The 25,352-nt window shown below is 43.1% G+C and overlaps 4 protein-coding genes across 5 annotated transcripts in view; 2 read left to right on the top strand and 2 right to left on the bottom strand.

The window, feature by feature from the left end:
- Window positions 1–151: 151 nt before the first annotated feature.
- On the top strand, window positions 152–2,179 carry mrps7 (mitochondrial ribosomal protein S7). Its single transcript, XM_076086100.1, has 5 exons — window positions 152–231; window positions 902–1,093; window positions 1,201–1,264; window positions 1,344–1,511; window positions 1,607–2,179. The coding sequence occupies exons 1-5, from the start codon at window positions 188–190 to the stop codon at window positions 1,826–1,828; spliced, it is 690 nt and encodes a 229-aa protein (XP_075942215.1). The 5' UTR covers window positions 152–187; the 3' UTR covers window positions 1,829–2,179.
- LOC142944900 (MIF4G domain-containing protein B-like) lies at window positions 2,039–6,679 on the bottom strand. Of its 2 annotated transcripts, none has more exons than XM_076086094.1 (6): window positions 6,532–6,679; window positions 5,806–5,925; window positions 5,591–5,700; window positions 5,111–5,266; window positions 4,535–4,627; window positions 2,039–3,854 (listed from the first exon to the last, which is right to left on the bottom strand). In XM_076086094.1, exons 2-6 carry the CDS (start codon window positions 5,882–5,884, stop codon window positions 3,627–3,629), a joined length of 666 nt encoding a protein of 221 aa, XP_075942209.1. In that variant the 5' UTR covers window positions 5,885–5,925; window positions 6,532–6,679; the 3' UTR covers window positions 2,039–3,626. The 2 variants fall into 2 exon arrangements, with proteins under 2 accessions (XP_075942209.1, XP_075942210.1); XM_076086095.1 differs by having other exon boundaries at window positions 6,503–6,605.
- A 654-nt stretch (window positions 6,680–7,333) lies between these two features.
- On the top strand, window positions 7,334–10,275 carry slc25a19 (solute carrier family 25 member 19). The gene is made up of 7 exons (XM_076086093.1): window positions 7,334–7,476; window positions 7,958–8,115; window positions 8,259–8,414; window positions 8,508–8,678; window positions 8,963–9,146; window positions 9,240–9,370; window positions 9,458–10,275. The coding sequence occupies exons 2-7, from the start codon at window positions 7,984–7,986 to the stop codon at window positions 9,671–9,673; spliced, it is 990 nt and encodes a 329-aa protein (XP_075942208.1). The 5' UTR covers window positions 7,334–7,476; window positions 7,958–7,983; the 3' UTR covers window positions 9,674–10,275.
- A 1,587-nt stretch (window positions 10,276–11,862) lies between these two features.
- Window positions 11,863–25,352, bottom strand: part of pitpnc1a (phosphatidylinositol transfer protein cytoplasmic 1a) — a 33,921-nt gene continuing 20,431 nt past the window's right edge. Inside the window, exons 2-9 of the mRNA XM_076080812.1 lie at window positions 24,504–24,652; window positions 22,065–22,153; window positions 21,266–21,273; window positions 17,069–17,140; window positions 15,561–15,656; window positions 13,913–14,068; window positions 13,197–13,260; window positions 11,863–12,173 (exon numbers count right to left, since the gene is read on the bottom strand). Of these exons, the coding sequence (XP_075936927.1) occupies window positions 11,863–12,173; window positions 13,197–13,260; window positions 13,913–14,068; window positions 15,561–15,656; window positions 17,069–17,140; window positions 21,266–21,273; window positions 22,065–22,153; window positions 24,504–24,652 (945 nt within the window). The remainder of the gene's footprint in view (window positions 12,174–13,196; window positions 13,261–13,912; window positions 14,069–15,560; window positions 15,657–17,068; window positions 17,141–21,265; window positions 21,274–22,064; window positions 22,154–24,503; window positions 24,653–25,352) is intronic.

Genomic DNA, 25,352 nt, shown 5'->3' with positions numbered 1-25,352 from the left:
CATTATTGATCAGAATTATTTAAAAAAAACAACAAACAGTGTGAACCGTTGTAAAAAAAATAAATCACATTGGTGTTCAATTTTAAATCTGCCGAATGAAACTCTGATTTTGAATTCGACTTTTTTTTCTGAAGGCATCTGCAGGAGGTACTAAGCTGGGGTCCTACCTGACACTCACATTTTCAAGATGGCTGCTTCCATCTCAGGATTATTAAAACCTTGGACACCAAGGTAATTATCATTTTACAAAGACACAAACACATTAACAGGTTGTATTAGCTGTCAATTTGACATTACTGTGCTTTGAGTGCAATTTTATTGCAATTCAGGAACGAAACGATGTAAATGATGTGATTGCTCTAATGTTTAAATATCTGCCAACACGAACCTTAAATAGCAAGTCTGCGATAAACTATTATCTTCATTATTACGCTCGCTTCCTCTGTCCTATAAAATAGATTTAGTTAGTTTGTTTTTCAATGCTCTTAATGATTTGGCAATCTCACACATAGAGCGTCTGTCATACGACACTGCATACTACTACACAGACGTTAGACTATCAACGGTCAACAGAATAATTAACACTATAGTGTCTAAAATAATTACATAATTTTTTGTCAATTTAATAATCTAATCTATAAAATGTTTCAAAACGGTGAGATACTGACGGGACGTCATCAACTGTGCTCGACCAATAATAAAACCTAAAATTCAAATGAATGCCCCCAATATTCCTCAATCACTGAATACACTATCACTTAAAGATCACTGCTCAATTGTTGCTGATTAATGTTCTGTAGATCGACTAATCGAGACATATAATTTTAAAGATCTCCTGTCCTCACACACATAAACTCTTGGAGTAACTTGTGAAACTCTCTCGCGTGTCCTTTGTTGGCAGAGTGTTCCTGGTGAGGTGGAGCAGATACAACCCGTACTATCTGGAGCCGGAGGTCAGGAAGGAGGCCTACAGCACCCCGGAGACGGAGCTGAGTGCCGAGGAGAAGGAGCAGCAGGAGCTCAAAGCGCTCCGACCCATCAAGGCAGCAACCAGCGGAGCCACCAGCTCTGTGTTCAGCGACGTGGTCCTCAGGTACAACAGACAGACACGCCCCAGCTCTCTGCAGCAGGAGGTCACGTCTTCAGTCAAAGCTCTGAGACTTCATGTCAGGCGATAAAGGTTTTCTCTTTGCTTTTCAGTAAATTCATCAACATGATGATGACGGATGGAAACAAGGTTCTGGCCAGAGAGATCATGACGGACGTAAGGAAGCAAACACAGTCTCAAAGTGGAGCTCAAAGATTTGCTGTGTGTCTAAATCTCTCTCTCTCTCTGCTTCCAGACCCTGGAGAGCATGAAGAGGAAACAGGTGGAGAAATACCACAAAACTCCAGAAGGGAAGAAGGAGGAGATCGAGTGTAACCCCTACGCCATTTTCCACCAGGCTCTGGAGAACTGCAAGCCTGTCGTTGGACTGGCCAGCATACAGAAAGGAGGAAAGTACTACCAGGTGAGTGATGAGGCAGATCAACAATTGTTGGATGTGAAAGAAATAAACATAAAGTCTAATTATATTCTGTTTCGGTCCCCCCCGTCTCCACCCAGGTGCCCATCCCTCTGTCGGACAACCGACGTCGCTTCCTCGCCATGAAATGGATGATCTCGGAGTGCAGGGACAACAAGCATCGACGCATGCACATGTACGAGAAGCTTTCCCAGGAACTGCTGGCGGCATCCGTGAACGAGGGCAACGTCATCAAGAAGAAGTTTGAGCTGCACAAGATGGCCGAAGCCAACCGAGCCTACGCTCACTACCGCTGGTGGTAGAGAGAGAGAGAGAGAGAGAGAGAGAGAAACCCCTCGGGACTGAAATACAGACATTCAGGGACCCATTCTGCCACTCGGAGCGCTTCTGTGAATAACGAACACCGTGAAAACCCTTTTGTTGGAAGGACTACGCTGTAAAAAGTGAGCTGGACTACTGCATCGTGTACAATATACAGACGGCGCTCAACTGTACTGTTAATAAACACACAATTAAGGAAAAACTTCCAAGATTTATTAGAACAAATACATTTGCGTTAAATGTACAACCCAACCATAAAAAATGGAATTGAGAAATGTAAAAATGTAATAAAATATATGAACAGATGCTGCAGTCAGCACTGCGTCCCGTCACTAACTCTTCAGGCTCACTTTCATATGTCGTTGAACTTATCGTGTTTGTTTTATCAACTTGGTCTGAGGAGGTGAAAAAAAACCTTAAACTGAAATCCTCAAACACAACTAGAAAAACAATATTTGGGGAAATATAATACATTTCCTAAATCCTGACCATGGCTGGGCTTTTAATTAAACTATTTTCCAACACCGAGGTTGATCTGTCCGCCAATTTTATATTAACCCTTACTTATTTACAAATAATTACAGGAACAGCTTTTCAAAACAATGCCATTTCAAAGAGATGCAACATTTCTACCACATGACATTCGTCTGCTTGTGTCTGAATCAAAAGGCACAGCTCTGGTTAAAGACTGTGAAGACGTGAGTGAGAGTCACACAGCAGACTGAGCTCAGCTACATACGGTGGAGTAACCAGGAACAGGACTTCTGCTGGTTTATAACTGACCTGCATACACGTGAACATAAACATAAACATTCCTCCAGCAGTGGTGAGAGCAACTAAGCACATTTACTTAAAAGCAATCGAGGTAAATATTGTACTTTCATTTATTTGATAACTTTAGTTCCTAGATATCTTTCAGATTAATAATACGAGATGAGTACTTTACTTTTGGTTACTGTGATATTGCTACTTTTATTTCAGTAAATTAAACTACAAATTAAGAGCTTCGTCAAGAAGTGTTGCACGACGCTGTTCTTGTTATATTGGCACGAGTTGTTTAACAAATCAAGTTTGTGAATCCAGAAATTTGTTTAATATCTGATTGATTTATCTGTAGAAACAATTTAAAATATGAACGGTCACTAAGCTCTTGGTCTTTAGTGTATTAGTCGAGCTGTAACAAAGAATTAAATAAAAGAAGGTCCCTGAATGAAGACACTTTATCTAATTAAAACAGTAACTCAGGAATCCTACAGGACCAATGAGGGAGAAAAGTCCTCTGAACAGCAATTCAAACCTTTTGTAAAATGTCAATTCCACACAAAAATATTGATTATCAATTAAATTTGGTCACACAACAAAAAAAAGCAAAGCAAAGACCAGCTTGTCTCTTACTGGAATGTCTGTTCCAAGTCCTGTGAATTTGGTAAAAATTAAGTTGGACTTTGAAAAGCTTATTTAAAACAGGAATGCCTGCAAGATCAATAAAAAAAAACTTAAAAAATATCCTCAGCTTCTTCAAAATAAAGTGTACCTGAATGTGGCTAAACCTCGTTAACGTAACTTTGTGAACTATATTGCACATTCCACATCCACGGCACCAAGTCTCGGAAATATTATCAAACAGCCAAATCAAAAAGTCTATTTACAGTTTTATGAACCGCCGTCTTCTCAAAACCCCTCCGCTGGTTTCCTGGAGGATGTCGATGTCCTTCAGAAATGTTGCTGGTTTTTAATAATCAGAGGCTGCTCAGCACCCTTTGTCCACGCAAAACAATCCTAGTCGGCAATCTCACTGTAGTAGTACTTGTGGGCGGTGCCGCTGAGCACCCAGCCTCCGGCCCTGAACTCCAGGACCTCCAGCAGCAGCAGACGGGTCATAGAGGTCAGGCCCTCCTGCAGCAGGAAGCCGTCCCGCAGCAGGAAGAACAGCTGGTCCATCCGCGGGCCGTTCACCTTCTCCAGCTGCTCTCCGATGCGATGCAGCTGCACCACCAGGCAGTCCACCTGCAGAGGAGGAGGAGGGGATGTTAGGGACTTATAAACATGACATTACGGTTACATTAAAGTAAGGAAATGGCCTCAGACACGGCCGAAAACGTTTGTGAATAAAGCATGGTGGTCTAGAGGAGAGCTGTGCAAGGTGTTTTGATTTTGATGGATTTGCATTGAAGGTCACACTGGTCTGCACCTCGTTTTATGTGGTTTCTCAAAGTTAAACATGAGTATTATTGCTACCATGTCCTGTGACTCAAGATATGTCATAGGAAATCAGAATTGCTCCTAAATACTTCTGCTACAATGTCACAAACTTGCTCCGGGAATGTGACAAGGAGGGAGTCCATGCAAGGTTAAACTTAAAAACACAATTTATGTGACTACGGGTAACTCAAATTAAACAACGGGTTGTGGATCAACAATGCAAGCTGTGTGTGTGCTGTGGAGGTGATGAAGGTGCAAAACCAAAAGACAACGAGGCAGAGTGAATATCAGCCTTCATAGCTCCAGGCTCCAGGTGAGTCTAATCAAGCTAACGACCCTCTCTGCTGCCTGCTGAGGAGGAACAGGACCGCCTCCAAGACACTGGGAGGGGTGCGAAAAACTATTTCCACACATGCAGGATATCTATCACTGTTGACTAATAAAATGAATATAACAAAAAAAAAAAAAAAAGCATTCTTCCTCACCTCCTCTTCATTCATTAGAGCATCTGGTTGGGCCAGCCTGAGCAGACAGTCATACACAGGATGGACCAGAGCCACCATCGGCATGTTGTTCACCTAAACGTCAACAAAAAAAAACATACATAGTGCTCAAAGTATAAAAGACTAACACTTTATAATAGATGCAGCGGTGTTGTTGTCCGTAGTTTAATTTCTCTTTCACACAAAGTGAAAAATGAGCACTGAGCCACTATTGAGAGAGTTGACCTGTTCAAAACAACAATGGCCGTTATCAAGGGTGAAACCTGAGTCACTGTGAAGGTGAACTGGGGCCACACCTTCATATTTAACCCTTCTATTACCACACTTACAAACAAGATGTTCAAGATGCTGCAGCAACAAGAGAGGCACATGTGAAGTGTTTTACATCTGAACACAAGACGTGATCAAAGACATCACATCAAGACAACACATTCAAGCCATTCTACAGATGCTCTGATCCAGAGATATTCAACAATGTCGCTCCGTATTGTTGATTAAGCCCACATGATAACATGATCAAGTTTAAACATATCTTAAGGGGAAGCAGCAGTAACTCACTTTGAGGTAGTCGAAGACGTTACAGATGAACGTGACGTAGCACACCCACTCCTGCAGCGAGCGCCCCCTCGTCTCCTCGCGCTTCTTGAACTCCTGCTGGAGGCGGTTCAACACGTTCCTCCTGAACACGATCCCGTTGCTCTGCTTGGCCTCGGTCTGCAGCGAGGTGACCAAGATAGAAGGTGGAGGCATGAACAAAAAGTCAGGAAACGCAGCGATGTAAGGTAAGCTGGCTTAAGAGCCTCCTGTTTCTCCAGTGTAAACTACCAGTTAGGCATTAATAAGGGAAGAGGATTAAGAATTTGGTTAAGAGACTTAATAAGATGTTTAAGTTCTGCTCTGGTTTCTTATATCCCTCTTGTCTCAATGGTGCTCAGTGTCTTGATCAAAGAAACTCATGTGGACAACAAATACTGGTAAATGGACAACCAGCCCGTCAAACTGTGTAGAGGCAGATGTAGCAGCAAAACCAGTATGGACCTGCACGATGGTGTAGCAGATGCGTCCAGCCTCTTTGCTGAAAACCTGGTCCTTTAAAGACTGATCCACGATGATATCGGACACTTTCTCCAGGTTCACTGAACTCGGATCTGAAAGAAACAAAACTGCATTTACAAAAATGTGTATCATTCACACAGAGGATGCTGCAGGAAACTGACATTGTAATAAGTCAGTAATAAGAGGGACACACAAACCTTTCAAGGCTCTTTTCAGCAACATCTGTGTGTCCAGGTCAAAAGACTGGATCCTGTAGTCATCAGCAGTGTTTTCCATCACAGACGGTAGCACCCAAAATACACCAGAGAGCGGTCACGCTGGAAAGATCAGATAATACTTATTTACTGCTTTTTTAGATTTAACTGGTATTTTAAAACGAAATGTAAACACACACATTGAGGGTCTGCCTCAAGCCTGGGCTAGAAACACATTAACGTTAGAGACAGAGACAGCAGAACAACTTCTGGAGCAACAACAACAAAATCCTGTGCTGTCATCAAACTGCCCACAGCTCATTCACTGAGGGATTACATGGGCCGACGAGGGTCAAATGTCACCCAATACCCCAAATCAACAGATTCAATTCAAGCACATAACGTTAGTATTCCTTTAAATTGGGAGGTATTTATACCGTTAGCCAGATGTAATTTACGCTAACGTTACTCCTAATGTCTGGCTAACGTTACACGTGATGTTAGCTAACCTAATTTACACAGAATTAGCTAACGTTAGCTTAAGTGCTTCTCCTCAATTGCAGAAACCAAAACGTTTAATGTTGAGAGTTAGCGTCAAGTTTGATGTCTAACGTACATTTTGTTACGTTACAACCGCCAAAAGAAAGAAACGGAGTAACGTTAGCTTAACGTTACATGTAGAGTTAACAGAGTTACTCACGTTTCGATAATAACAATGCGAAAAATTACCTAAAATTGACTCCACTTCTTTACACCGAAGCTGGTCATCCCACTCGGGTGGATGTAAAGCAGACGTTAGCCTTTCAAAGCTGAAGTATCGCCGCGTGATGAGTCCCTGCCTCTCTTCAAAAATAACGCAACGACGAACGAAAAGAGAGCTACTTACGTCTGTGTCCCGCGTAAAGTCCCGATTCTCGTAGTCACAACGCTTATCTATACTTCTGCCGAATTTTATATTTTTTATTTTTAATGTAATCACCAGAAATGCTATTTGGGTAATCCCAGAGCCGTATCAAGAGATGAGCCATGAGCAAAAAATTGAAGAAAAATACATAAAATGGACTTTCTAGGGCTAAGGCACAACAGTTGCGTTGATTTGTAAGGTTTAGTTACTTCATACTCTGCAGGTTACAAGTAAATACAATTTCAGCTGTTGTATTTATAAATGGCATGCATACTGCTGAGTGTTTTTGTGAATAAAATTAACTGCAGTATTTAAACCTTTACTTGACTTTTTACTATGCCTAATTGTTTTACCTATGCTTTAATGAGCATTTAGCATTTACATATGCCATTGACTATTATGCAGCATTGCATAGTCATATCATCTATATTCAAACTAAAAGCATAGCTTCACATTAGCAATGCTACATCAATTGCTCCGTATTTATAGGACTTAATATGGATGTTAACAAATATTTTACGCCTGTGTTCTTGACGGTCGTGTTATTTCCGGTGTGTTGAAGCGAGGCAGGGATTCATCTTGTCGCGATATTTCGTCTTTGAAAGACGGAGTACGGTGGCCTGTCTCACCCGGAAGTAATGCGGACAAATCGTGACGCGCAGCACCACACTTATGAGTAGCAAGCTGTCTTGTCCTATTATTGTTGGACTGGACGTGTCGGGCTCAGTACTGCAGCTGTAGTTTAATGTATGAAGGACTTTAACTAGAAGGTAAGTGTCTGCAGCTCAAAGGCATCAGCTGCTCTGTTGTTGTTAGCTTAGCTAGCCCCAAGGTCCCACTGCATGTCCTCTAGTTACATGTTGAAAGTGTTATTTTCTCGAGATGTTGATGCTTCTGCAGTAGTTTAGGATTGACGACAGGTTCTAAAAATGCCCATCGAGGAAGATGTGCCACAAACCTCTGCAGACTCAAGAATACAAGTGAATGAATGAATGACGTTGTTAAAGGTGTGTTTGTGCATAATTAAGTCACATTTTAAAAAAAAGAAAGAAAAAGTGCAGGACTTTTACTTGTAAAGGAGTACTTTTACACTGTGTTATGTATACTTTTTACTTAAGTAAAGGACACCAAAATATTTCAGGGTTTTGTCAAGTAATTTTAATGGCTCACACATCCTGAATCTACCAACTTAATAATCCATTTTAAACATTACAAAAAGCAAATACCGCGTTCCATCATTTCTCTCTGCAGTAACGAGCATCTGTTCCTGTGGAGACATGGTGGGCTTTGACCCCGGGGCCCAGGGTGCAGCCCTCTGCCCAGAGGAGGCCGCCCTGGCCGGGTCAGCTGCTGGGATGGTCACCCGGGCGATCATCAGCCCCTTTGATGTGATCAAAATCAGATTTCAGGTAATCATGTGTGGGACTACTTTCTGTGTGCGGTCGTCGGGACTCACGATAGAGCTCAGTGTCGTATTTTATCAGCTGGACTCTCATGGGTAATAGTGCTGTTTGCTTCCTGTATGTTCATCCCTATTTCTTTCCCCCCACAGCTGCAGATTGAGCGCGTGTCTTCACGGAGGCCCGAGGGAAAGTACCGGGGATTATTTCAGGCATCCCGGTGCATTTACTCAGAGGAGGGACTCTCTGCTTTCTGGAAGGGCCACGTCCCCGCACAGCTCCTCTCCATCTGCTTCGGGGCTGTCCAGGTATTAGCGCCTGTGGCCGTTTTCAAACCAACCTGACAACACGATCAGCTGTATTTACATGTTTTAAATAACTGTGTGCGCGTGCTTTTACAGTTTGCCAGTTTTCAGTTTCTGACGGAGGCGGTCCACAAGTCGACACAGTACGACAGCCAGACGGCAGGAGTTCACTTCGTGTGTGGCGGCTTGGCTGCGTGCTCGGCTACTGTGGTCTGCCAGCCTCTGGACACTCTGAGGACACGCTTTGCAGCTCAGGGAGAAACCAAGGTGGAGAGATATTAATAGTAGTCAAGAATTTCTCACGTCATAGTTTTGATTTTATTGGATAGACTCTGTTCGGACTGAAATTCAAGACACTGGGAATTTAGCTTTCTCCTTTGAATGTATTTAAAACATCTTAAGTTGAATCTACAAAAGTCTTGAATATCCTCTCTTGCCTGCTAGCTACAGTAGCCAGCTCATTGACTGATATTGCTATAGTTAGCTAACTTTGGCCGGTATTTAACTTCATGAGCCCCAGACCCTGTGTAACGCTTCTTCTTTCCTCTCAGGTGTACAGGAACCTGCGTCACGCCGTGTCCACGATGTGCCGCTCGGAGGGAGCGCTGACATTTTACCGCGGCCTGTGTCCAACGCTGCTGGCGGTGTTTCCTTACGCTGGGCTGCAGTTCTTCTTCTACAATGTCTTCAAGAAACTGTTGGCTCCACTGCCCAAAGAAACGGGAAACTCAGTAGGTCAGTGGAGATGGTGGCATTTATATCACCGCATAAAGCGTGTGAAGGGTTCACGGCTTGACGTTTTGTCTCTTCCTATGTCCCCCATTCAAGGCCACCTGAGAAGCCTGGTCTCTGGCAGTGGAGCTGGAATGATCAGCAAAACAATCACATACCCCTTTGACCTCTTCAAGAAGAGACTGCAGGTGGGCGGCTTCGAGGCAGCCAGAGCTCAGTTTGGACAGGTAAGCTCCTCCGCAACGTGTTTCACATACCCGGAGCACGTCTACGTCTGATGTGTAAGCACCGTGTCCGGTTTCTCTTGTGTGCAGGTGCGGACTTACAGAGGCCTGGTGGACTGCATGGTTCAAATAGCCAAAGAGGAGGGCGTCCGAGGCTTCTACAAAGGCCTCTCGCCCAGCCTTGTGAAGGCGGCGTTGTCAACGGGCTTCACCTTCTTTTGGTACGAGGTGTTCCTCAATGCCATGCGGGACCTCAAGGAGAGACGGAGAACAAACTACCTCACCAAAGACCTAGAGGAAAGATAGTGAAGGGGGAAAAGTAACAAAGGCACAATCACGCACATCGGAAATAGACCCTTCTTCTTTCTTTGCACTTAACACATTTCATCAGCTATGTTCGGTGGAGGTTTTCGTTGTGTTTACATGTAAGGATGTGAGCACATAACCTCATTTTCTTTGTTTCTGTGCTGTCGTTCCACCTTGTGTTGTATAAGCAGTGGGTTTTGTTTGTATGTATTTCATATTATCGGGGTGTCTGATAGGTATGGATGCTTGCTGTTAAAAGATAAATGTCAGGACAGTTTATGGTCAAGCTGAACTTTGCACATTTTACACTCTGACTTATTCTTCACTTTGCCAACGTTGACTCAACTTTTCTTGACATTCCTTCATCTGCATCATCTTCCAGATGAACGACTTCACCTGGAAGATGATTATTCAGCAAAACTCATGTAATATTTATTTTGTTTTGTACTGTGGTGGAAAGAACGGCATCCTGTTGACTGCAGGATAAATCCACTGCTTATTAAGAGTTTAGTGTTAGTTTGTTCTAAGTTAAACTCTGTAACGTGTCTGTGCCCACACAGGTCTATCAAACACTTTTTTTTAAAATAAGTTTTTTGTAATAACCGAGTTGTCTGCGTGGTCTGTTGTAAAGAGGATGCATAAATGTTTGCAAAACACTGACAGACGTGTGTATTGCAGTAGCATTAAATTAGGTAAAATTTCATTATGACTTGTTTCGGACCCAAAGTTAAGGACTTGTTGAAGGAGGAAAACCGCACACACACGTTTACTCATTTAATTTAAGCCCAATGTCTCAACATGTGTCTTCATCAGAGGCCAAACAAGAATACTTGGTTGCAAACCACTTTTTATACATTTTCAAACACAAGGCAGATAATCACGTCAACATATGTATCACCTGTGTTGCCTTGCCTCCTCTATATGCGTTGCATGTTATGGCGCCATCTTGTGCTTAAATAACAAAACAAAGTTCAAATTTTATTTCCAACAAATTATTCCAAAACTAAATAATAGCAGTTGTACTTAACATATAAGGAAACATCTAAGTCAAGCTCCTCATTCAGTCCATGTGGAGATGTTTTTAGTTTATTTATCCAAAATGCTTCGTGTTTAAAGAGAAATACATCCAGATTGCTTATTAAAATAAGCTTTCTCAATGCCTTGTGTGGCTGTGCCCTAAACAAACTATTAGATCTCCAAATGTTGCTTTTAGGAATCAAGGCTTCTCACACAATTATGGATACATCAGGATTGAATTTTAATTAAATTTACTGAATACAAAACCCATCAACAGTATGACAAAAAGTTAATACATTTGAAATGAATAAAGATGCAAAACAACATGCAAACCACATGACTGGTCTGTAAAAACTCAGTTAAAACACAACATCAAGTGTGAGACCAAGCTAATAAAAACAACATTTAATATTTAGTCTCTGCAGCTAAAATCATGCAATTACATATAAGTCATTTACAGACGCCGTAGCTGACAGAACTCACTATAATAAACACTTAAAGAAGATAGAGTCCTGAATACAATTTCATAGCAGCATCGTCACTTGATATGATATTCTTTTTGAAGTACTGACAATTTACCGGTTAGATATAGATCATACAATATATACAAGAATACACAATCACCTTACACCTGACTGTGAAAACCATAACACTCAACTGATACAGTGGCCAACGAGGATCTGTCGTAAAGTCTCAACCACATAAATAGATACGTCAAACCACAAGGTCCAGTTAACAAAGCCAGAGACTCCGATGCCTAACGCAGAAAAAACAAATTCTGTACATGTAACGATTATGTGCAGTGACTGAACCTCCACATACCCTGTCAAGACACAAAAAAGCAAGGTGATAATCTGTGGGAGAAAAACATTTTCAGGAATGTAAACTAAAAGAAGAATGAGGAGCCTCCAGCTGCTTTTGTTCGCACTATAGGACGCACTATACCTTTACACCTCACAGGACTGTTTGCTATGGAGATCAGGCTGCCTGTCTGAACCTGTTGGCTTTTGCTGTAACACCGGCGAGTGTGCCGAGGGGGCTTGGATCACCAGGACAGTGAAAAGTCTCCTTCACTTCAGCTGGCTTGAGGGGGGGCATTGAGGGATGTGCTGGGCAGGCATCCTCCACTGATCCACAGGTCAAAGGCGTTCACCAGTGGCGCAGCCCTGCTCTCACTCTGGCTGCGGACTGGAGTTCCAGGAGAAAAAGTTGGGCAGTTTGAAGAGGGAATCCCTCCGGCCCGGATCCGGCAGGGTCAAGGTCTCCGGAGCGGACTTCTTCCTGGGGCGCTCCTTCGGCACCGACAGGAACTCGGGGGCTTCTGTGGAGAGGGGAGTGGTCGGGGCGCTGCTGGGGCCGCTGCGGGCGCTGGATGACAGGGGGGTCTCTGAGATGGAGATGGCGGGGGGGAAGGTGCCGATCTTCAGGTTGGTGGCTTCTTGTGTGGCACGCTCGTACTCTCTGACCTCCTCCATGGTCATGTCTGTGGGGATGGATTACACACTTCAAAAGAGTGATAGGACTTCATTCTACAGAAGGCAGGGACACTTTGTCCGGGGTCTTGTGATTAACATAGAAAAAACGTCAGGGAAATGAAATGGATGTTGGCCGTGGATATACTTTACTAACAGTCCAATTATTGTTGTAACAGTTCTATGTAAAGTAATGAGAAAAGGACGACTGACAGTAATAGACTGTCACTTATGATAAGTTGCCTGTTTCGCGGCGGTTTAAAAGCAAATTAAATAATAATGGCTCAGATGATGGCTCAGAGGAGGCGTGAAATGAATCATGAAATAGTGGAGATGAAGAGAGAGAGAGCACGCAGTTGAAAACAATGAACCTTTCAATGAAAATGAAAAACTCAAATCAAACGAGACGGCCTCATTCATTTAGAAGATGAGCCACCGTCATGAAATACAAATAAAAGGTAACAATACCAAAAACAACATGATTCAGCTATGAGTGTAGTGACAGCAACAGGAACCAGTCCAAACAAATGTAATTCTAAAGATGTAGGCTTGAAGCATCATGTATTCACTTCTGCTTTGCCTTTAGAGTGACGACAGTGCTCACAGGCTTTCTGACATAAAGACATATACTGTAAATGACACCACCATGTTCTTGTCTTTGTTGGATTAAATGCTAAACAACAGCATATAAATTATATAGTTATCTATCCATTCAGAGAGATTGTCATCTTTATAAACAAGAGAATACTACAGTGTACACTGTGTCTAAATAATGTATAAATAACATTGGTAGCTATGAAACACATGACCCTTAAAAGATATATTCGCATTAGCTGTCATCAGTTTTATACTTTCTTTGAGGTATACTTTGAATTTGACCCATACAGATTGGGCTAAAACGGTAAGTAAACTTTATTCCACTCGCTGATTTCTGATTTGTTCCGCATTATCCAACTACAATCGTGAGATGAGTCAGTGTCTACACACAAAGCTAACCCATGTTTCACCAGCGCTGCCGTCTCTAACAAACTTACCGATCCACTCATCCACCCAGGCAAAGGCCTGCCTGTGTCCTAAAAGCAGGACATCTCGAATCACCTGAGCAGAACAAGAAAAAGAGAGAGAGGAAGAGGAAGAGGAAGCAGGAAGAGGCGCAAGATCACAGAGGAAGAAAGACAAAGAGGGGCAGAGGGAGTTCAAGGAGAGAGGAAGTGAATCACAACGCGTTAACTTTGAAGGCCGTTAATGTTTCAAAGACATTTACTTGTTCTGAATGTTTCCGTTCACCCCTTGGGTTATGTGATTAATATGAGTCACTCCCGGTGTTACCATGTGAGTAATGGCCCTGACGCTGTGTGTGTGTGTGTGTGTGCGCGTGTGCGCGCGTGTGTGCGTGCGTGTGTGTGTGCCTCGGGCAAGGAGAGCACAGAGACGGTTCACCCCAGGGGCCGATGCTGTAGAGGGCCAGGTGAAATGTATTTGGGAAATAGGAGATATGGAGTTTAAACTGTGCAGCCGAGGCAAAGGGAGGCGGTGCAAGGTAATCTGCAGGTTGTGAACAGGGCAGATATTGTAGAAGGTGAAAATGGAGCATCTGATTTGGTTTCACGGCCAACTGGTGGTGTGCCGCATGTTTTCAGAGCAGAAAAAGTAACGCCTGAAGCACTGACATTGATCAACAAGGGTCAAACAGTCTGACTGAGTAAGGAAAGGGTATTTCTGAGAGGAAAGAACTTGTTTTCATCCCGACCTTGTGTACAAACTGCTCCACACGTGTTTGCAGGCCCCACACTTCAAACTTGACTGAGACCAGCTTGTAGGAGCACATGATGGGCTCTTGGTTGTTGATCCATCCTTCCTCCAGGAGGCCTCGGTTAGTCTTCTTCGACTTAAAATAATGCAGATCCTGCAAGGCCATGAGACACCAGTTTAGAGAAAAGGTAAGACCAAAAATCCTCTTTTAAGATCTGTTTTTCAACCCGTTATTAAAATGCTGTTTCCCATCGTTTATCTCTCTCACACACACATTTCCTCCTCCCTGCCTAAAGGACATGAACATGCATCCATTATGTGTGAGATTCCCGACTCACAAACTTAGCGTGCATTAATCACTGCTCCCTAAAGACTAATTATGCTGTCGTGCTTATTTGTCTTGGGGTAATGTGTCTGACTGTGACAGTGTGCGGGGGTGTTACAAAACTCTCTCCAGCCCTGCTGGGAAAACACTTGCAGTGTGAGGCGGAAAAGGCTTGTTGCAATTTGTCTGCGAATAAAACGTGTCGTACTTTAATTGGGAGACCTTTTAAAACGATTTTATAAAATACCGCGATTACTGATATACTGAATAGTTTCAGGAAATATTCTTATTCGCTTTCTTGCTGAGAGTTAGATGAGAAAATCGCTGCCACTCTCATGTCTGTAGCATGAGCTCAGCCAGCAGGTTAGCTTAGCTTAGCACAAAGACTGGAAACAGGGGGAAACAGCTAGCCTGATGTGGTTTTACGAGGGATAACGTGGGCTCCTGGAGTCTTTGCTGGCAACCTTACAGTACACTTCAGGAAGTGAGCTAGGCCAGTAAATAGTCAGGCACCTAACCCCTGTTAAATCTACAACGCATTTCAACGAACACACTTGCTGTTAGTTCATTGATGCTTTCGAGGTGTCTGACTTCATTCATGAAACTGGTCTGTGTTGTCAGGTGTGGCTCCAGAAAAACATCTATCTTTAAAATCAAATGGTATTTACATTGGCCATGTGACATCCACTTTTAGCCCTGGACAGCATCTCTGTGCTATTTTTAGCTGTGAGAGGATAAAAGCAGAAGACCGTGAAGCCTGTTGGGAGGTGTGTGTGTGTGTGTGTGTGTGTGTGTGTGTGTGTGTGTGTGTGTGTGTGTGTGTGTGTGTGTAAGTGGGGGTGTCAATAATAAAACACCACTGCACTGAAATCATGGCCCCTCGTGATTATTAATAGCTCAGCATTTTATGAGCATCACACCCTGACAGACGGACACACACACACACACACACACACACACACACACACACACACACACACACACATAAATGTCAAATCACCACGGCTAATGTCCATCACCTCCCCCTCACATAAACATGCATTTCCATCACTCCGAAGAGGCAGATGGTCAGAAATGAGCTGGCGCTGCAGGAGAAAGATAACACTCTATTCTGTCTTCTCACACGCCATCCCTTCTTCTGATCTTTCATTTGTGGACTTGTTTGCGCCCCCGTTCGTCTCCATACTCTCTCCTCTATTCTCTCCTTTTCATCCTTCCATCCTCTGTCTTTGTGTGCATGCGTTAATTTGCCCCGTGCTCCTCTACATTCATACAAACATATGTATTTGTACCATGAGGTCAATGACTGGACTCCCCTCACCTCTGACTCCTTGTAGTGGCGCTCGGGGATCTCATCATAGCAGATGTCCACGAAACACACCTCTGTTTCCTCTTCTTTGGGCTCGCTGCAGAAGATCTGAGGAAAAGGGAACAAGTCAATGTGTGAGGAGGACATTTAAATCATCAGGGGGTTGACGTATGTTGTGGGACGGTGCGTTGTGTTGTCCTGGTACGGTTGTAATGGGGCAGCTTTACACACTTACTGACAGAAAGGGAAAAAGAACATTAAATATTGTATCCTTAAAGTACAAAGCACAGGTGTCCTTCCTTCTGGCTTTAACACACTAAGCAAAAAGGATGTGACTCACTCCCTGTGGTCAGTGATGTCTTCCTGTGTCTGACTCACACAGGAACAGCAAAGCAATGTCGTCTAGTTATCCGCTCCTTAGAACAATTTCACCGCTCCTGCGTCACAGAAAGTTGATCACACTTTTTCCACAAGCGTTCGCACAGGTGTAGCGGAAGGGAGAAAGGCCAGTGAGAGGGACGATGAGGTTATTAAAAGAGACGAGGGAGAAGAATGGAGGAAGAAAAAGACAGACTGCACAAACGGTCAAGGCAGTGGCAGGAAGTGTAAGCGGAAGGAGCAAACACTTCTAAAACACCTCCGCTCGTTACGATTAGCTGCAAATGTGAAATTACGACCGTCTGTGAAAGCACACTGGGTTTGCGTCTCCCCTGAGCCGCCACGAGGTGGAGCTGTGGCCTCGTGTTTTCAGCCACAGTACGGATCGAGGCAGTATTGCACAACCTTCAGACCCTACTGCCACCAATGTGGTGCTGAGGGAGAAATGGAGAACAAGCTATGTGCTTTTAACAATAATAATAACACTCAACAGCATTATTATTGTTATGATTTATTGATATGCAATTGTGCTGTAGCTACATCCTTTGGAAATACATTTCAAGCCAATAGCATTCATGATATTGAACTGAAATGATTAATTGCTCCTGTGATGTCTTTGACTTTTAGCTGTTGGTTGTGATGTAGCTACAGAACCTTCGCAGTAGTGGATTCTTTATGTTTTACTATTGATGTTCTGACTGACCTGCAGCTAACTGTCATAACTTCATAATTTCAGTCACATAAATGTAACCAAAGGCTTGATCATACTGAGTAAAAGGTGTCTACAGGATTGAGAACAGAGTAGACTGAGTGCTAAACCTCTTCCTCATCCTTCACTTAATTAATATCAGCAAAATCTCACAATGAAATGATGGCACAATGACACCGTCACCCTCCGACAAAGAGAATTCACCAGCTCGGATTTGGAGGCTTTGAAGCAACAAGGTCGGTGTAAATATGGGAAGAAGGAAAAAAAAAAAAGAGGCAAATTAAATAGACGGACAATTGTGCAACAGGGGACCGGCAAAGGTACAAGACAGGAGGGTCGCTTGAGAAGCCATGCTGAGATCCCTTTAGCTTTGTCAGATCGTTTCCACACAATACAAATCTCCCAACCACACGACACGCTGAGCTCTACTCACATTATCATTGCTCCCTTTGTTGTCCTCGTATTTGGTCTCTATGTGGATGGAAAACTTGGGCAGGAAGGAGCACTGGAGGGAAAAGAAAAGACAAGAGAGTGAGGAATTGATATGAACAGATGATAATTACATAGCTTAGGTTTGGACCAGACTAATTGTGTGTCTCTACGTCTGTGTTGTATCGGCCAAACCACACGAGCAGTAATGATTACCCCTGTGTAGATTTACTGCACCTCTCTCTTTCTTCTGGAGCACTACACACACACACACACACACACACACACACACACACAGACACACTTTATTGCCTTTGGTAATATTGACTGCCGTTCATCAGCTCTTAAACACAGGAGCTTGATTAGATCAAAACTTAACACTTCCTATTAATACACAACCAAAGAATGCTGGTTACATAAGCTGCTGATGTACAAGCTGGTGTTTGTGTGTGTGTGTGTGTGTGTGTGTCTGTGAAGGTGTGTGTTATGTGTGCCACAGCAGGACAAAGACAACCGGAGGGATGAGGAAAGAATGAGCTGTAGAGGGCAGCGGGAATGAGTCCCAATACCTGCAAAGTTAACATTTTTGTCAATGGGCTTTTGGTTACATGCCTTAAGAGATGTTAACGTTTTGTTCTGTAACATAAAATACACTAACAAATACCCATCACTTCAAATTTGAAGCTTTTACCAACCTTTAAAAAAACGGCTGCTAACAAGGAGATAAATGAGACAACAAAACGTCATCACGCCGACTGTCCGTTTTTACAGCCTAAACTCGCACGATCCTGGTTCGTCTGTAGCCTAACATTAGCTTTTTACTTCTGCCCATTACATTGCTACTGCAATTATTGTGCACAGTGCAGGTAGTCAGTGCTGCCAGGTCTCACTGGCCTTGTCACTCTTAGAATGAGACAACAAGCAAGGTGTGTGTGTGTGTGTGTGCATGTGTGTGTGTGAGAGAAGATAAACACATACACCTTCATTCTGGAGAAGATAGACGAGACTGAGCTTTTATACAATATCACATTCATCTCATAATACAGTAGGCAGCATGTTCAAGGACTCGTGCAGTGGTTACTTGCCAACGATGTGCTTTGAGCATGTACTTTTTAAACTCCTTTAATCTGCTGTCATTTACTTTAGCTTTTCTTACAAAAGTTGATTAATGAAATTCCTATGTCTCATGCAGACATTGCTGAAAAAAAGAGAGTCTAAAGCCACGTGAGCAGCTGTGTGAGGCTGTATTCAGACACAGCGGTGCTACGAGTTAAAGGTGGAAAGAAGAAAGATTGTGGATAATTGAACTCAAAACCCGAAGAAATACCGATTAACCATCCCTCTCGCTCCTCTTTGTACATCCGTGGCCTTTCCCGTGACCTTTGCACAAGCAGTAGCGTTGCCTGTTGCTGATTGGCTGTAATAGCTGTTTGCTGCTCATTTACAGAGCCAGGGCCGTTACATTGCATCGACAGCTGGGTTCTGTCAATGTCACGTGGAAATCCAGAGGCGACAGTTCGTTTTGAACAATGGCGGCTCCTTAAGAGGTTAGCGTAGATGCTGCAATAGCATCAGTTATATTAGAACCGGAGAGTGTTTCTTCATTAAAAGAAGAGAGAAGAACGATTTCCAATGACGGGTTCTCAGATGGTTGTGTGTGTAACAAACCATCTGGCGGGTCAGGTTACGAACAACACACACAGATCAGACAGCTAGTTGACTACGATTAGATATTCGATGAATTTGTCAAAAAGTGTATTGGATTAGTGCACGCTAACACATTCAAAATGACAAAGTTAACATGCTGATGTTTGCCATCCCAGTTTAGCAAGTTAGCTAAATTGAAGCTAACATTAGCTAATAAGCCCAAAACACAAAGTACAGCAGAGGCTAATGGGAATCAGACATTTGGCCCTAATTATTGGACAAATTCAAATTTTTGTTGCTAGTTGAAAAGTCAGATTATCGTATGAGATTATGTCAATTATTATCATTATATTATCACAATTCACCCCGAGAGGGACAGGAATCTCTATACCAAATGCCATGGCAATCCATTAAATAGTTACGATGATATTTCACTAAAATCACAAAATGTCAACCTGCTGGTGGCGAGTATAGAGAGAGGAAAGCATGACATGAAGACAACCTATTTTAATAGCAAAGTCATTGTCATTGCCCCGACCAATCATTATCCTCATCTTTTGCACCATCAACCACCTCTAGCTAATCATGACAAACCATTCCCGAGCACAATCAGTCCCATGAGGCAGCGTGACTACACAAGCACCATCAACACAGACTGTAAATACCGAGTACATCTGGACATCAGTTTTGTTAGAGGCTCTTATCAAAATCATGATAATTGCCAATTTGAGAACACAGGGAGCGGCTTTGTACACCTACAGCATCATTTTTTCAGGAAAGGTTGCTTCTGATAAGTTTCGGCAACCTTCCTGACCTCCTTGCAACACCCAGATGTTTCATGCATCTGCACAGTCTCGGGGGAAATGATCGACCAGCTGCTGATTTTATTTGTGCCTCATTGATGTTTCTTGATGCCTGACGTAAGGTGGGCAGATAGCTGTTCCTTTAATGTCCCGAGCAAATCATTAGTGCTTTTTCTCAGTGACGGTAAATTAACCAGTCGTACCACAGAGAGCTTTGGGGGTTTTTAAATGTTTTTAAAGGAAAATAAACTTGATTAGTTGATATTTGCAGGCGGATCGGTGCAGCAGGGTGGCAGGCGCCGTACCAAACAATCAGTGAAGAACGATCTAGGCCTGAGGGGGACGTTCTTACATCTCGATTTGACATTTCAACCTTCATTATGGGCCTGAGTTAAACTTGATTTCAGAAACAAGCAGCTGCAATTAGTTTCCTTTACAGGGTGTCTTTGTGCCCCCATATGCATATGATGAGGAGCTCGTACTGTGTATTCAGAAGGAGCTTAAAGTAAACTGGTGCTCCTTTTGCATAAAAAAAGAGTCAGTTCATCAGGATTCTGATCAGGATTTATCCTGGACGTCCTGAGTTACTCCTGGTATATCCAACTGGCAGTTGACCCCAATCAGACCCACAACACACTGGAGGTATTAAGTATAGCACTTGGCCTGGGAACACCTTGAGAATCCCAAGGAAGAGCAACATCATGGTTACCTTGTTTAGCATGCTGCCAACATGACTGACTCGGATGAGCAGTGGAAAATGAATGGTTGATGCTTATTGTTACCATCTCTTGGGTACCATTTTAATTGGATGTACATCATTTTGTAAAACACAAACTAATCATCAAGTAAGAAGGAGAAAAATGCAAAGTGAGAAAAAAAACAACAAAACAAAAACATTACTTCTGGATTCATTTGAGTTTCCAGATCACGCTTGTTTTTTGACGGATGTGTTTGAAAGATGTGATGGTTGAAGTTAAATGTCACTGTATGGAAAATGCTCAAATCTGAGACGAGATGTTGTTACTGTTTGGATTAGAAGAAATTAGCTGTGAGCACAATAAGATGAATGAAGGCAAGAAATGTCACAAACACGTTTCTCTTTCTCTCTCTATGTTGCGCGCACGCACACACACACACACACACACACACACACACACACACACACACACACACACACACACACACACACACACACACACACACACACACACACACACACACACACACACACACACACACACACACACACACACACACACACACACACACACACACACACACACACACACACACACACAGCATTTATTTATGCACTTCATTCTCATAAAGTTGAATCAGTATGCACGGTATTGAATTGCATTCAAGCACACAGCAACGTCAACACGTGCCCTCATTCAAATGTCAGAAGGCTGAACAGTCTGAAACATTTCCAGGAAAGGAAAATGATTAAAAGAAGGGAACCTGCTAACGTAATATTGGAGCATATTGCAAGACGTTGTATCCTAATAGACTACAGTGTATATATACCCTGTATGCACTACAGGTGTGAGCAGTGTGACAGATGGCGTTGCAAGACATTTCTATATCACGATTCAAAGAACCATGAATTCCTGCAGCATTCAGGAAGTGTAACCACTTTCCCAATTAACTCTCTACACCACAAAGATTAACATGTCAGCTTTTGGATCAAAGTGTTTTTTTTTTGCATGTGTGATTTTGTGCATGGGTGCAGACACATTGAGAGTACTCACCGTGTACTCTGACCATATTCCCAGCAGAGGCCATCAGTGTAATGGGCAGAAATGGGAGGAGTGTGATGAGGGTGCAGACAGGTGGAAGAGAACAGAGGAATGAAACAGTATGAGAGAGATAAGAAAAAAACAATTTAGTTCAAAATGGACAAAGGAACATTAAGCCTCAGCAATAGCACTTCAGTCTCAGCAATAGTGTTTATGAAACAGTCTCATAAAAGTATTATGGACATACTGCACACACAGGAGAGCTGCACTTCCCTGTGCAGCTGCTGCCATGTTGTTTTGCATGCTGCAGTGCTTCCAGTTAGTGAAAGTTCAACATAACCACAAGGCAATGTGATTTCCACAGGCTGATGATAGTGTATTACCCGTCAGTATTTTTTGTTAAGCTTGTGTTCATGTTTAGCCTTCCGTTTGACCATTTATCTTTCAGTTAAACCTGCCTGTCCTCTCTCCATCACTTCCACCCTCCCAAATGACCTCCGTCTCCCCTGCTTCCCTGCCCTCTGCTCATTGTGGATTCTGAATATTATAGAATATTGCTTCTATATCTCTTTGCCCTCCAAATGATCCCATATAATGGCTGCCAGCAGGTGAACGGAGCCATGATTGTAGAGGGCTGGAGAAAATGAAATGTATTTGTGTGTAAATTGTTTTCTTTAATTAAAAAGACAGGTTTTTTTTAAACCAATGCTAATATTTGTGTATAATATAGTGTCCTTTAGGTAATAATGGTGGGACAAATTTAGTACATTTGAGTTAATTGTTGCACAAGGATGTGTAATTAAAGCTTTACCTGTGACAGTGTAGGGGTAATAGTTCCAAGCCTTCTCTGTGACATAGAAGATTTTAGGGACCACTGCTCTGGCCCAGCTGGGCAGCTTGCTGAAACACAGAGAAAGAGCGGGTGTATTTGTAAACTGTAAACTGAAAAAGTTAGAGGACTGATGGTACAAACAACTTGCTGTACAGTAAAAGTAGCCCTCTCTGAAGGTGTCTCCACTCTATTCCTTTCACCCAGAAAAAGCAATGACAAGCATCCAGCTGTTTGGAGCCACGGAGGCCATACAAAGCAGCCAGGATGGCCCCTGGGGAAGTTAATTACACGCTCCACCCTGCAGTGGAGTTTCACCGGACTCTGTGATAGATAGAGAGAGGGACATGGAGGGCGGAAAGTACACAAAACTAGCTATTACTCAGCCCAAATTGATTCTAAATGCGGACAATTGCAGCCGAGTAGACGGCACTTTATTGGGCGTCCAAGCAAAATGCAAACGATTGCTGAGGAAGAGAAACAACAGGGGCCAAACATTGCTACGCTGGAGGGAACATTTTGAAAGAAATGCACGATTTCACAGGTGAAAAGACCAGATTTCTGGGACAGCGATACCTTTAACAATTGAACAGTACGTCCAGAGTAGCAAGAATGAAAATTGAGTGCAGCCTGTCTCATTATTGGGTCCAATCAGAAACATCAGTGCATTCCAAATCACAGTTGGTTCAGATTGCTGCTGATTTTCAGCCAATCAAGCGAGGAAAATAACACCATGATTGGACACAACGCCAAAATTCAGCTATACTAAATTCCACTTTCAGGATAATTCTCTTTTACACCAGCCTTTGATTATTTCTCCTACATTATCACCCTCGTCCTTCTTATTTTGTGTCTAGCAGCTATAATTGAATGTGGAAATTATACGGAGTCCGTACGGACCATCGGGAGGAGACGGACGCTTCCCTCTGGTCTCTCTCCAATGGACTGTCAAACAGCCAGGGGAGTGTGCAGACACAGCAGACTGGTCACATGTCCTCACACTGCCTTAACTACAAGCCACACACACAACCACACACACACACACACACACACACACACACACATAGACTGCAGCTATATCGTGGTAACAGGTGGTCTGTGGGTGGAGAGAGGCAGGCGCGGCGTCCAACAGTGACTGCTCAAATTATCCATCACTTACACTGACCTTATCTCCCACTGCCCACACACGCACACACACACACACACACACACACACACACACACACACACACACACATGACACTAAATCTTCCCGTCCTCTGAGTTTGTCAATGACACTTCACATTTCCCAAAGGCCCACTTACTTGTCACTCCTGACCACGAAACCTTCCCCTCTCTGCCTCTCACGTTGGATCTCTCCATGTGGCTCTCTTTTCATCTCTGTCTCATTGTCTTACTTTGGGAATGAGTGACCCAGTTGTCTGTGACAACAGTATTTGATTCTGATGAATGTGGACTTACTCTTATCTGTCATTACATCTTTGTAGACCTTTATAACATTATAAAACTATATATGAATGCCGTGAACGGGGCAAGAGCACCGAAGGGCCCATTAACAGTGTGATAGTCCTGTTAACACACCACCAGGCATGATCTCAGCTATAAATACTCCCGACAATGTCACCAAAAACGGCGCAGCTTCGTAAAGATAGACGCTATGGCAGCACTGTATCAGAGTGTAGGTGTACCTGATTCAAGAGCTTTAACATTCTTCCATCCATTCTGTTTGTTTATCTCTCATCCTTCGCAATCGTTATGGATCCAATAAGGGAAATCACTGAAGTACTGAACCAGACTTTCACCTATACTCGTCTCATCAGTGTACTCAACAAAAAGTCCAACTCTCCTTTTTCTCTCTATATTCTGTGTACACACTTATTTGTTTACTGCTGTAATGCTGCAGAGCAACATTGATGCAGGTGTGTGATGAGGGGTTACATTCAGAGCAAATTCACAAATGAGAATGAGGAGACCACACTTCAGACTACACACAGAGAATTCAACCGCAATCTACATAAAAGAAAATGAAATAATCAGTTTCACGCTCGTCAAGTCTAACAAAGCACAGGACAATAGGCTTGGAGAGAACCAGATTGTCCCCTCTGCTTTTTTCCTGAAACACAGCAGTAATTTCGTAGTAGCCTTATGATACCTCAAATTTGCTGTTTATGAAATAATCATGTCCTATATGTGACTACACATACTCAGCTATTTATTTGAATAAGACAAATGTTGACATGAACACATCGTAAGATATCTATGGATTGCTAATCTATGTCTGCAAGGACTCTCCTGATATCTTCATCAGCAGCTGCCTAACGAACGCTGACCTGTGATAGAATACTGAGGGTCATTAGTGTGAAATTAAATATTTTTTATTCATATTGAACGTACGTTACATGGCAAGAGGAAGACACTCACTTGTTGAGGTAGATTCGTTTCTCGGTGAACTGGCCCGATCCGTGCTCTGGGTCCTCGTACGGCTCGTTCTGGACCACCTCCACCCCCTCCCCACGCTCACTTTGTTCATGACTGTGTTTACTGATCATATACAGCTGGCCAATCCGGTACTGAAAGACAGACAGGAGACAAACAAACAGAGGAACCTTGATGTTAGATCAATTGTTTTATTGAATCTAGTGAGACATTTAAGGCAGGAGGAGGAGGTCATGCCAACAAACTGTCCTTATAAGCATCTGGAGTTCAATTCTGATGAGGCAACTTTGAATGGAAACAACATGCTCTTTGCTTGAAGTCCAACAACTGATTTAACGTTATAGTTTTAAAGCAGCCATAAAAATAAACACAGAAGGGAAAACACCAGGGTTACTGCTTTCACTGAGTGGTCCTGACACCTTGGCATAGTTGCCATAGGGGAAGAAAGCTGGGGTATTATGAGCTGTCAGATATCAGGTCAGGACCAAGCAGGACAACAATAGTAACACTAGCAGCAGCCAGTGAGGTGACCCTATACCACGGCCCCTTGGGGCACATTAGTCAACACCCACATCTTTCTCTCATTGCTGAATGACCCACTTGGCCCAAAGACGATGTCACTTTGATTGGCTGGTTCGTCACACTGCAACTATTTTCCGTACATTTGGAAAACGACAAGCATTAGAGCGAGAGTGCTCCAGGACGGAGATTTCCGACTACTTGTGGGCCTATTTCCGGGGGAAATAGATATGGCCTTGATGGCGACTTATGCCACTCTGCTGGAATGCCTAGGGGTCATGTAGGACTCAACTGCCACACACACACACACACACA

This window comes from Anarhichas minor, unplaced genomic scaffold (assembly GCF_050575085.1).
Source record: "Anarhichas minor isolate MPS153535 unplaced genomic scaffold, ASM5057508v1 ptg000007l, whole genome shotgun sequence".
Taxonomy (NCBI): domain Eukaryota; kingdom Metazoa; phylum Chordata; class Actinopteri; order Perciformes; family Anarhichadidae; genus Anarhichas; species Anarhichas minor.
This window is presented reverse-complemented; position numbering and strand designations above follow the sequence as displayed.